This window comes from Anoplolepis gracilipes, chromosome 8, assembly GCF_047496725.1.
Source record: "Anoplolepis gracilipes chromosome 8, ASM4749672v1, whole genome shotgun sequence".
NCBI lineage: Eukaryota > Metazoa > Arthropoda > Insecta > Hymenoptera > Formicidae > Anoplolepis > Anoplolepis gracilipes.
The window spans coordinates 5,675,885-5,688,891 of record NC_132977.1 but is presented as its reverse complement, the minus strand read 5'-3'; the positions used below and the strand labels follow the sequence as shown (position 1 = coordinate 5,688,891).

The following is a 13,007-nucleotide window of genomic DNA, read 5'->3' as shown; positions in this document are numbered from 1 at the left end:
TGCAAGAAATCATGTGTGTATAAATTATTTGTTATTTTAATGTAGATTAGATATAGAAAAATATATCTCACATTATTATACATATACATTACATCTACAAGAGATACTGCGTTATATATATATATGTATATGTAACAAAAAAAAAGATTATAGTTTTGTATATTAATAGACAGAGTAACTGTGTATAATAAACTTATTATTATTAATACATTTGGCAGATTTTTCAATTTTTATTTTCCATCGTGTTGTAAAATATACAATAATTATATATACATATAAACACTACACCATTTTGTTGCAATTTGTAGATATTTAAATAGTAGTCGAATTATCGAATAACATTTAATACGCATTGTTGTTAATCGATTAAATTTTCCTCATATTTATTTGAATAAGAATTTACGTCACAAATTATAAAATTATGGATTTTGCTTTTATTAAGTAATACAATACATTATCAACATCTGTGCAAGTCGCACATACACATTGACTGTAATCAATAAGAAATTGAAAAAAAAATACTAGTATAAAGACTAGTGTAAATATCTTCAAAAAAGTTTGAATTTGAAAAATTATTAGCTTGTATAATCTCTTGTTTTTCTAATTGTCTTGAATTGTTCACAAACATTTGTCTTATCCAACAGTAATAGGCACTTGTGGATCTTTTCCCGAGATATTTATCGTCTTTGAGGACGGCTGATTCTGATTTTCTGAATCTTTTCTTAAAGAGTGTGCCCTCGCTGTGACAGGTACATTCCCGGTTCTTGCACCTGACCCGCTCAGGTTACCACCTCCGCACATCTAATTATATAGGTGACAAATCATTATACTCATTTAAAATAATTCTTACATAGAAAAAAAAAAAATTATTCGTCGGATTTGTAGAAAATAAAAACGATAATTATCCGCATTCGAAAGTAAGAGTAATTTTTAGTTTTATAATATGATAGGATGATTTCTCATGAAGATTCATCTTTCGAAATATCGAACAAGATCTTTTATCATACTCATAAATATCAAAGTATCTAAGTATTTTTCTCATATTAGATATAATAATAAGTGAAAAATTGTATGAACAATTTTCCTGCACTTTTTTCTTACATATTTTAATTCGTATTAAATAGAATAAATTTATGAATATGCCCATGAGCTCTTTGGTTTATAAATTATAATTATAAAATATTGTACAAGAGAAAGATACATCAATTTTATGTTGGAAGTTTAAAACAGAATAAATTGTAAATTTACAAACAAAAAATTTAGAAATTTTCGCAATCTGCACTATTGAACGCAAGCGAAGAAACCATTTTATTTCGAAATATAAAAAAGCGCAGGAAAAAAATTAACATAATTTTTTCACTTCTGATGTCTTCAAGTATGAATAACGAGAATAATGTTGTTATAACCGGAGTATGACTCGGCGGCGCCGAATGGACAAGCCTTCCGGCGAGTGAACTCGTTCTCTCCTTCGTCGCTCTCATCCATTCGTGACCTAGCACTCTCTCGAGAGTCAGCCTGAGGGTGATGTCTGGCTCGAGAATCTGCCGGACAATGTTCTTGGCGAGCATGGACACGGTATCGCGAACACGCGATCTAAACATCCAGTTGCGTGACATTTGATCCTTGAGAAGTTTCCGTTGATTCTTATCGTCAAACGGCATCCTGGCATTGAGCATGATGTAGAGGATAATACCGAGTGACCAGACATCTGCCAATTTCGGATTATATGGGGTTCCGGCGACGATCTCCGGCGCGGCGTATGCGGCTGAGCCGCAGTAAGTGTGGCTGAGGACCCGCCTGCCCTCGTGGTCGACGCAGAACCTGGCGAAACCGAAGTCTGCCAGTTTGACATTGAACTTGCGCGAGAGTAATATGTTCTCGCACTTGAGATCACGATGGGCAATATTCTTGCTGTGCAGATAGTGCAAGCCGGATGCCATTTGACGAAACCACAGCCGCGACTGTTGTTCCGGCACTACGCCGTTGCTTGTCACAAAATCCAGCAGATCACCATTATCAGCGTAACGCATGAAGATGAAGACACGCGGGCCACGCTGCAGGATACTGTGCACCTGCGCCCGACCAGATTCAGTATGCGATTCAATATAGGCTGCTGATGTATTAAGCAAAATTGGCCAAAACATGATCAAAATATACATAAAACATTCTAAAAGTTTCATCTCTTTATTGCTGAGAGACTTTTAGAGAGAGAGTTAAGACTTTTTCTAAACATGATTACGCATCTTATTATAATTGTTCAATAGACACGCTAAAAAAGGAAATTTTTATAAAATTAAATTTATCATTGTAATAAAATTATAAATTGTTTTGCATAAAAATTTAAAATTGATTTTGATATCACACGACATTATTTAGAGATACATACTGATATGTCACTAAAATAATACAAATATGAAAAGTGACGCTTATCAAAAATTATTCGCTCAATAAACAATTATCGAATTTTTTGTTAGCCGATTTTGAAAAAAAGAAAATGTATCGTAAGCATTTTAGCCAGAATTGTTCTTTTTTTATCAATTACACAGAAAAGTGAACTAGAGCATTTTCCTGTTGTGTCTTACTTGAATAATATGCGGATTTTCTATTTTTGTTAAAATCTCAAGCTCGCGGGGAAAAAACTTGTCCAAGAAATCGTGTGGCGCCTTCTCTTTGTCGAAGATCTTACAGGCCAGACGCATCTTCTTGGAATTTGTTCCATCGATATATTCTGCCAAATGGACGGTCGCGTAACAACCCTAAAAACGTATTAATTTTAATGACGCGTAAGAAATTAATTTTTAGTCGTAGACTGATTTTGACAATCAGTCGATTGACATAAGGAATAATACAATAATTTTTTAAACGACAAAAATATAAATTTTATTCAAATAAAAAATATCTGCCTAAAAAAATGAGAAATTAGAGAAATAGTATCGCTACAAAAGTCGACCAAAGAATCAACGCGCAAAGTTAAATTTGCAAACAGGCGAATATAAAGAAGATAATCAACCTGTCCGATTTTTTTGCCGATGAGATAGCCCCGCTGCTCGAGAGCGTTCACCTCCGAGTTTCGGGTGCAAAGTCGCGTGGCCATGCCAGGTGATACTTCATCGACCCTTCATCACTGATCTCCTCGGTCTCTCAAAAACTGGCAGTTGAACAAGCGCCTTCCTACGTATTATGTACGTATACAGCCGCGCAAGACGCTTCAATAAAATTCACCAAGAGAATTTCTCGATACGCTCTATAGTTTCGTTTCTTCGCGTGCTATTCTTCGGCTGCTAGCAGTAGCAGGTTTCGTTGACGTGATTTCTGCCCTGGCACCGAGCACCTCCACGTATCTCGCTGCTACATCGATGCGTCCAACAACAAAGTGGATCTGTTCGGTCATTTGAGAGAGAAAGAGAGAGAGAGAGAGAGAGAGAGAAAGAGAGAGAGAGAGGCGGTTGCGAGCACTAGAATTTTGGACAAGCCCGGGACCAGCTTGCGCTTGGTGTGCGACGGGAGGAAGGTAAAGATCCGCGTTTCATTCGAGCGCAGCCATTATACTTGGAACAATAAAAACAATCGACACGCATACACGGGAAATCGATCCTATGCAATTTTGGATAGCTTCTCTCGCTGCGCGAACCAACTTTTCTGAATAATATTACCTGATTACTCCTTCTGCTTATCACTTTCACAGAATAGGAATACGCTGAGTGTTTATAAAAGCCTTTTATCGCTACTAAAAATTAATAATAAATATTAGTAAATAATCTTATCGCGCATTACAGATACATTATTTGCAATTAATAATTTTGTTTAATTATATACATTGGACTTAATCAAATCCGTGATCTCTGTTATAATTAAACAATTATAAACTTTAAGGCTGGAAGATTTGATAGTGACATTTATCATTAGTTTTAATTTTTAGTTGTTTATTTTGATCAATTGTGATAGTAATAATAATACTATGTTTACATTCTACATAAAAATTAAATGAGAAATAAGTAAAAGAAAATTAATGAAAAACACTGAAGCAAAATATTTTAAAGATTTAATATATATATATATATGTATATTCATTGAAAAAAAATTTGTATGCATTATAAAAATATTTTAATAAATTGAACGAAAAATGTAACGAAACAGTTTTGAATTATATAATAAATTCCATATTTTACTTACACATCAGAGAGAGTCTATTTCAACAAAGCTCATTATACAAATTATTAATTACGATTAGAAAAGGAGCTTTACTTTTATCTATAATTAGTAACTGCGTCCGAAAAGTGTATAAAACTTTGCTTTGTTTTTGCAACTATAATGAATACATTTTAGCTCATCCAGTGGTTTCTCCAATTTTGGTTGTTCGAATGGTATACAAAGACTTTTGGCGCCCATTGATAACGCTCCAGGTTCATCATCGCTATTCTCTCTGTAATTATTCATAAATATGTGAATTAAATATTTAAACTTGTCATCTAATCTGCGTTTTCTCTTTTGTAATATGTAAATATTTAAAAATCGAATAAAAAAAGGAATTTAATAGTTTATAGATATATCTCTCTTTTCGATTAAAGACTACATATACTTTTTTTATATTTAATTTTGATATTCAACAATCCATTATTAATAAAAAAAAAAAAAAAAATTCGCGTTATATGAATGAATAATCAATGTGTAACGTTTAAAATAATTTTGAAATAATTTGTAAATGCGTGTATAAAAAATGTTTTTTTTTCCTTCTTTTTTAAACAGAAAATAATGTTACCTCGCGCTATCTGCCTTAATGTTATCTTCACACGTCATCTCGCCGCAAAAAGGTGATAGTAATAAATTCTTTTTATTGAGTTCGGTACCGAAATCGTTCCAATTTTCTACTTGCTTGACATGCGCGAACAGATTCTCTCTTGCTCTATAATAATAAATATATATAAAATAAATAAATAAATCTATCTATAATAAATAAGTAAAATAGTAAATAAAAAACTGTAAGTTATCAAATCATTATTATGGCAAATGCATTACTGTTTGAAACCATTTTTCAGCGATATTTACCTGCATAACAACTGCGCTTGTATATTTTTTAATAAGCAATCTAATGATGTAGCTACAGTATCTCTCTTGACAGTTGTTTTCTGGAAGGTATCCCTTCGTACGAATGTTACTTGATTCTTCTGCAGATCTTTCGGGCCTAATTCGATTCTCACTGGTACACCTTTTAGTTCCCAGTGATTGAACTTCCATCCAGGCGTTCGATTATTTCTAAAATCACCTTTCACTTTAAATTTACCGTTTCTACTCAATTCTTCAACTAACTTGACGCATTCGGCTTGAAGTGTTTCTTTCTCTATCGCAGACATACTCGCAGTTATACCGCAAGGAATAACAATGCCTTGTATAGCTGCTACCTGCGGTGGTAAGACTAAGCCTTTATCGTCTCCGTGTACCTGTGAATAAATATAAAGCGTAAATATAAATATATTAGTGTACACACAGAACTATGTACAGAGAGTAAATGTGTGTAATTTACATATATTTATGTGCATAATGTAATAATCTTATACCATTATCATGACTCCAATCGTCCGTGTAGTTAAACCCCACGAATTCTGATAGACAAATGTCTTTTCGTCTCCTTCCGCGATACCTTCCATTTGTATACTAAACATCTTGGAAAAGTTTTGCCCCAAATGGTGACTGGTTGCTCCCTGTACCGCGCGACCACTGGTTGAAATATACGCCTCGACGGTAGTCGTGTAATCACCCCCTGCAAATTTCTCCTTTTCAGTTTTGCGACCTTTGATAACAGGGACCGCCAATAAATCTTCGTAGACTCTGGCATACATGTCTAAGATAATCAACACTTCCTCCTCTGCTTCCGCCTTAGTAGCAAATGCAGTATGGCCCTCTTGCCATAAAAATTCTCTAGTACGTAAGAAAGGTTTGGGGTCTTTAAATTCCCATCTCTGTAAACGTGAAAGTAAAACAATTAGAATGTGAAATTATTTAAAATGAAATATTGTATCGATTTTATTGTATCGACAATAATAATGGTCATACCACAACGTTATTCCATTGATTGAGTCTGAGGGGTAAGTCAGTGTCCGACCTCAACCATTTAGCGTAAGCTGGATACATGACAGTTTCCGAAGTCGGTCGTATAGCTATAGGCTCTGCCAAATCCGATTCGCCGCATTTTGTCACCCATGCGACTTCTGGCGCGAAATCCGCTATGTGCGTCTTTTCCTTCTCTAATACGCCACGAGTAACAAAGATCGGGAAGTAAGTTTCTTCAACACCAAGCACAGTTATCTCCTTGTCGATGTAGTCTTTTATTATCTTCCAAATCGCAAAACTCCACGGACGAAGAATGTAACATCCAGATACGTCGTAATATTCGATCATTCCGCTCTTCGTAATAACTTGCGAGTACCAGTCGAAGAAATTCTCTTCCTTTTTCACTTCCAATCCTAATCTTGTGCCCGTTTTTCCTGTATCTGTATCCTTACTGGTCACACTTTTCGCAATTTCTTTCTGCAATATTTTTCCAGACTTAGGAGCATCTTCTTTTTTATTTTTTGATGCTACTTCCAAATTTGAGACAGGTTTCCACTCTTGACCAGTTGCATTTGTATACTCGAGTTTCAATTTCAAGAGAATTTTTACTTCTTTATCGATGAGACTCTTGTCGGCTTTTGAGCTCTTTAAATTTCGTACTACATCGCCTTGCTTTTTTATATTTTCAGATATTTCTTTAATAGATTTTTCATCTACTGTATCACTAACAGTTGCAACAAATTCAGGTCGTTTCCAATCTTGACCAGTTGCATTTTTATACTTGGTTTTCATGTTCGAGAGAATTTCCACTTGTGCAGCGATGACCTTTTTGTCGGCTTTGCATTTCTTTAAATTTTGCACTTGATCTTCTTGAATTCTTATTTTTTCGAATAATTCTATCTCTTTAACAGTTTTCTTGTTTGTTGTATCACTACTAGTAACTGAAGTAATTGCAGGTGGTTTCCAAACTTGACCAGTTACATTTTTATACTCGGCCTTCAAGTTCAAGAGAATTTTTACTTCTTGATCAATGATACTCTTGTCGGCTTTTGAGCTCTTTAAATTTCGTACTACATCGCCTTGCTTTTTTATATTTTCAGATATTTCTTTAATAGATTTCTCATCTACTGTATCACTAACAGTTGCAACAAATTCAGATCGTTTCCAATCTTGACCAGTTGCATTTTTATACTTGGTTTTCAAGTTCGAGACAATTTCCTCTTGATCCCCGATAGTCCCCTTGTCGGCTCTTATTTGCTTTAAATATTGATCTTCAATTATTATTTGTTTGGATAATTCAACTTCTTTAACAGTTTTCTTGTTTGTTGTATCACTACTAGTAACTGAAGTAATTGCAGGTGGTTTCCAAACTTGACCAGTTACATTTTTATACTCGGCCTTCAAGTTCAAGAGAATTTTTACTTCTTGATCAATGATACTCTTGTCGGCTTTTGAGCTCTTTAAATTTCGTACTACATCGCCTTGCTTTTTTATATTTTCAGATATTTCTTTAATAGATTTCTCATCTACTGTATCACTAACAGTTGCAACAAATTCAGGTCGTTTCCAATCTTGACCAGTTGCATTTTTATACTTGGTTTTCAAGTTCGAGACAATTTCCTCTTGATCCCCGATAGTCCCCTTGTCGGCTCTTATTTGCTTTAAATATTGATCTTCAATTATTATTTGTTTGGATAATTCAACTTCTTTAACAGTTTTCTTGTTTGTTGTATCACTACTAGTAGTTGGTCTAAGTTCAAGTGGATACCACATTTGACCAGTTAAATTTTTATACTCGGCTTTCATGTTTTCATAAATTCTTATTTCTTGATCAATGAGAACTATATCGGTGTTTGAGTCCACGAGTCGTACTATGTCGTAATATTTCTTCTCTATTTTTTCAGACAATTCTTTTTCCTTACTTGTTATATTGTCGGTAACAATATCAGCAGCTTCATTCTGAGATGATTTCCAATCGTGACCTGTCACTATTTTATACTCTTCTTTTAAATTTGAAAGGTTTTTTGTTTCTCGATCAACAATGTTCTGTAAAACTCGCAAGTAATTCTGCATTTTTGTAGACATTTCTTTCGTTTTTGTATTACTAACAAGATCGGCGCCTGTAATCTCAGTTAATTTCTCCTCTTGAATGGCATTTTGGTAGTCATTTATTAAGTTCAGGAGAACTTTCATTTGCTCCTCGATAATGCTCTTGTCGATTTGAAAGTTCAGATTTTGTATTGTAATGAATTGTTTATTTAATTGTTCTAATATTTCTTTTCTTTTTGCATCAATATCAGTAGTTGTGACTTGAGTTAACTCCCAATCTTGTCCAGTTATCTCTTTATACGTGCTTTTTAGTTGTCTCAGTTTATCCTCTTGATATTGTATTGTATCAAACAAAAGTTTTTCCGTTTTATTGACGCTTTGTTCTTCTAATTTTCCAGCTTTCTTGTTTTCAGTTTTTTCAACCGCTATCTTGTGCTGTACTGTATCTTTCTAAAATAATTTTTAATTTAATTTTAACTTTACTCGCGTACTTTGCTTTCTGCAATTAAATTACTTTGAAATGAAATTAAATTTACTTAAATACTATTAAAATTATTTTCGATTGCATGAAAAATTATCTTTAAAATATAAACATATTAATATATAAAAAATATTTTTTCAAATAAATGATATAATAGCAAAAGAAATATTAATTTGTGTGTTTTACATGTTTTGTATTTATAAATTACTTATTTTGTAAATAATAAGATATTAGTTGATTGAGAGAAAAGATAAAAACATATTGATTTTACTTGTTGGTTACGTGATACAGCAGACGTAATAGAAGGCGTTGTCGCGCGTCCGTCAGGTATATGAAATAGTATAACAGGTTGTTCACGTAATGAATAAGGACTTGTAGGTGCATAAGGAACATCACAAATAAAGAAGCCCTTTCTTTGAAGCTGAATTATTTCTCCTTTCTTCACACGTTTCATTTCTGTTTCACCCCACATTTTAAGCTCTTTCTAAAAATAAGAATTCCATGATACAATTAGCGATACATAGTATATGATTTGTGTAAGTACAATTTGTCTAAGTAAATAAAATTCCTTGAGATGTTGTTACCCTTGTATCCTTGGCAACAAAGTTCTTAAAATTGTCATCTTTGCCCAAGACTGCTACATCCATAATATGATTAAAATAAACAGCATAACACTTTATTGGATTTAATTGTGTTACTTCTTCAGATTTGACTGAACTATTTCTTAATGGTGCAGCTATCCATGTAATCTTTAATGTGTTTTTGTAATTTTTATCCGTCAGATTTAATCGTGCCGTTACATGACAAATATTACCGTCCGCCATGTAATGTATTTTTTCTATCATTAAATTGCCCCAATTGATAAAAGTTGCATTCTCTCCCCTAACTAATTTCCTAGCGTCATCTATATGTATCAATATTTCAGGACTTATTCGCACTCGTTTGGTTCCTAGAGAAGGATCTTTAGGATGATTTTGTACGTCCAACCACTCTTCAACAGCATTTATTACATGAACTGTTACCACTTTATCGTAATCCAATGCAGTATATCTAAAATTATAAATACAAATTACAAATTATATCCCTGAATATACTATACTATATCATATTGTCAGATTTTTTTAACATTTAAAATACCTGACCGCGACCGGATCGATGACTTTTTTGTTGAAAGCCCATATCTTGTCCCATTCCATGAAGACTACAGACTTAGAGCTACCCTGCGCAATGATGAATTGTTTCAAACCTTCGACTGTCATTCCTCGTCTTAGAATACCTCTCACAGTCGGCATACGCGGATCGTTCCATCCGTCGACTAAACCTTCGTTTACGAACCACGTTAATTTCCGTTTAGATAATACTGTGTAAGTCATGTTTAAGCGTGAATATTCCCATATAATCGGACAACGCAGTCCTAAGGCATTGATTATCCAGTAAAATTGAGACTCTCTGTCGTGATATTCTGTTGTACGCAGAGTGTGAGTAACATTCTCAATAGCGTCGACAATTGGACAGGCAAAATCATAAGTAGGGTACACCCTAGTAAAAATAATTTTGAGAAATAATTTAGATATTATTATAAATATCAATATCATTAAATCAATATAAATTATATAAATGTAAAATTAATATAAATTATGTTATTAATTAACATCTTTTGCCTACAGGCGTCAACAAATAATAACATTAAAACATTTTATTATTATATATAATTTGAAAATTAAAGCTTATTTATGAAGTGCATTTTAAGAATAAATAAATGAAATATCCTGACAAGATAGAATCTCTAAGACAATATCTTTAAGATGAACAAGATAGAATATATCTTATCTTTAAGTTAGCGATCAATGTTTAGTTAAGTCAGTGAGTTGTGCCATTACTAGCACATATTTCCCATAGATGAAATATAATAAATCTCTATCTAGAAATATATACATACTTATACTTAGTTCCGGTACGGGGATGAGGTTCTAGTTTGCAACGATAAATTGTTGGATCGCGCAGGCACCCATTTGTCGACTGGTAATCTATCTTTGCTCTAACGCAACACTGTAGACCCTTCTCGGTACCACATCTCATTTGATTCCACAAAGAGAGATTTGTATCAACACCTATAAAAGTAGGGCAGAAATAAGCAATCATTTGAAACATTCTTAAAGAAAATTAATGGCAATGTAAAAAAAAGTCTTTTCATCAAAATAATTACTTACTGTTATTTCTATTTTGAGATTGAAGTTTTTTACTGCGTTCTTCCATCATTATACATGCTGGGGTATCATCCACATATGCCAATTCTCTCTCGATTAGAGTAGTACAATATTCTTCTAATATCTCAAAGTAATCCGAAGTATGAGTAAACTTATCAGATTTAATTTGTAACAATTTTAAATCTTGCAATATAGCTTTTTCAAATTCTACAGTTTCCTTCTCTGGATTTGTGTCATCAAATCTCATTATGAATGTTCCTTTAAAAGTCTCGGCGTAATACTGATTTAAGAGAGCCGCTTTGGCATGACCAATATGAAGATAACCACTTGCTTCAGGTGGAAATCTTACCACTACCTATAGAAGAGAAGTGTCAAATGTGTTTTATAAGTTATTACAAAAATTTTAAAGAACAAATTAATTTACGTGATTGTATTATATGATTTTACTTTGCCCATCTCAGCTCCAGGTAAATCAACAAATTTACCCTCCTGTTTCTTTGTTTTTGTTTGTTTAGCAGTAACTTTTTCGTTTTCAGGAATTATATCCTTTGCTCGAGAATTGCTTCTAGAATTTTCTATGACTGACAATGAGTTCTTAACAAAACAAAGTGATTCCATATGCTTATACCATCTAGTAATGTTACCAAAATCATTTCCATAATGTTTCATATATTGTTGATTTAGTAAAGCCGAAAATATGTGAATATCAGCCAATGTTAATCTTTTGTTGACCAGCCATGTGCATGTTAATAATACACAATCGAGACGACTTAAATTTTCCTTAATGTTTGATACATTAGTCAATTTTTCAATGGCAAACAACATCCAATGATCAATTGCTGTTCTTTCATTAGCAGAGATACCACCTAATGTGTAATATAAAATAATAAGTTATGTATTTTAAGCCAAAATATATATCTTAGCTTGATATAACAAACTTTTTATTAAAAAGAAACAGTATTAACATTGACAATCAGATCTTTACATGCTCCAACAACTGAGTATACAAAAATACTTGCAAATTCTTACCATAAAGATCAGTATTTATTGTTCTTGCTAAGTATCGATTAATCTCAAAGCATCCTTCTGCCAATAATTCATCATTATCATATAAGCAAGCATTTCTTTTAACTCCATCTTTGAATGATATATTTATTCTTTTGTCATTCTCGGCTTTAATTATCTCAGTCACTATCAGCAATTCTATACAAAAGAGTTGAAATAATTAATGTACATCAAAATTTTTACATATTCAATATTATTGTATAATGTTAGTGCAGAAGTAATGAGTAGTTATAACATTTATGTTTATTAACTTAGTAATAACTTTATATAAAATATATTTTAAATAACAATTTATATTGTTTTATTTTAAATTATTTTCAAAGTAGAATATTGATAGCTAAATACTAATTACTTTAAAATATGTACCCAAATATCTATTGATGGCAGGTTAATGTCATACAGTTATCATCATGTTTAATTTATATTATGATATATTATATGTTTATATATATTTTTTTATATATTTCACAAAATTTCCTAAGTTTATATACAAAAATGTTAAAAACAAATGTATTCCTATAACAAATAACATGTCATATACTGTGCTACTAAAACAATAGAGAACAAGTATATAATAAAAAATAAAATAATAAAGAAATTTATTTCTTTTAATAAAATAAACAATTTTTTTATATTTTATCATGTGTATAAATCACCGATAACTCTATGATGTTTTTTCAAGTTGCATAATATGAAAAAAATATCTTTATTGTATTCCGTAAGATATAGAACAAGTCGTTCAAAAGGTCGACCATGTTTCGACCAGATACACAGTGAAAACCAGAAATTTTAAAAATATATAATATTGAAACAAAGCAAGTTATGAAAGATCTATAAGTTTGAGAAAAAAGAAAAAAAAGGTAAATATTTATTTTAAGGATACATTAACCTTTTCTCTTTCTTTCTTTCTTTCTCTCTCTCTCTCTCTTTCTATTTTAGAATTAGAAATATTAAATATAAAAATGCATTATACCTATCTCAGAAGAGACGGAATCAATAAAGAGCGAAAGCACCATTATTATTGCGCGCTTTTTCTAAACTTTTATTTTAAATAAAATTAATTCTCAGAACAGCACACGTGCACACGTGAAAATTAAGCATCCACATTCCACGTCCCTCGCTCCATATGGTATAGTTTCATAAACCCATAAATATAA

At 32.1% G+C, this 13,007-nt stretch overlaps 2 protein-coding genes across 3 annotated transcripts; both read right to left on the bottom strand.

Moving 5' to 3' along the window:
• Nucleotides 1-202: 202 nt before the first annotated feature.
• Nucleotides 203-4,303, bottom strand: Tssk (Testis-specific serine/threonine kinase). Of its 2 annotated transcripts, XM_072898445.1 has the most exons (5): nt 4,174-4,238; nt 3,011-3,727; nt 2,583-2,756; nt 1,407-2,072; nt 203-801 (listed from the first exon to the last, which is right to left on the bottom strand). In XM_072898445.1, exons 2-5 carry the CDS (start codon nt 3,092-3,094, stop codon nt 634-636), a joined length of 1,092 nt encoding a protein of 363 aa, XP_072754546.1. In that variant the 5' UTR covers nt 3,095-3,727; nt 4,174-4,238; the 3' UTR covers nt 203-633. The 2 variants fall into 2 exon arrangements, with proteins under 2 accessions (XP_072754546.1, XP_072754547.1); XM_072898446.1 differs by lacking the exon at nt 3,011-3,727 and having other exon boundaries at nt 4,174-4,303.
• Gluprors (Glutamyl-prolyl-tRNA synthetase) lies at nt 3,896-13,000 on the bottom strand. The gene is made up of 13 exons (XM_072898439.1): nt 12,824-13,000; nt 11,815-11,988; nt 11,233-11,651; nt 10,789-11,140; nt 10,518-10,689; nt 9,716-10,117; nt 9,163-9,628; nt 8,850-9,062; nt 6,052-8,547; nt 5,556-5,957; nt 5,047-5,438; nt 4,760-4,903; nt 3,896-4,423 (listed from the first exon to the last, which is right to left on the bottom strand). Exons 1-13 carry the CDS (start codon nt 12,864-12,866, stop codon nt 4,258-4,260), a joined length of 5,841 nt encoding a protein of 1,946 aa, XP_072754540.1. The 5' UTR covers nt 12,867-13,000; the 3' UTR covers nt 3,896-4,257.
• Nucleotides 13,001-13,007: the final 7 nt, after the last annotated feature.

Excerpts from the sequence above, each read along its gene's own strand:
- Tssk (XM_072898445.1), bottom strand. The coding sequence starts at position 3,094 with ATGGCCACGCGACTTTGCACCCGAAACTCGGAGGTGAACGCTCTCGAG. Across the intron at positions 2,073-2,582 it reads AAAATCCGCATATTATTCAA|GTGCACAGTATCCTGCAGCG; the intron begins GTAAGACACAAC and ends GGTCGGGCGCAG. Across the intron at positions 802-1,406 it reads CGCCGCCGAGTCATACTCCG|ATGTGCGGAGGTGGTAACCT; the intron begins GTTATAACAACA and ends CTATATAATTAG.
- Gluprors (XM_072898439.1), bottom strand. The coding sequence starts at position 12,866 with ATGGTGCTTTCGCTCTTTATTGATTCCGTCTCTTCTGAGATAG. Across the intron at positions 10,690-10,788 it reads ATCTCAAAATAGAAATAACA|GTGTTGATACAAATCTCTCT; the intron begins GTAAGTAATTAT and ends CTACTTTTATAG. Across the intron at positions 9,063-9,162 it reads TTGTTGCCAAGGATACAAGG|AAAGAGCTTAAAATGTGGGG; the intron begins GTAACAACATCT and ends TCTTATTTTTAG.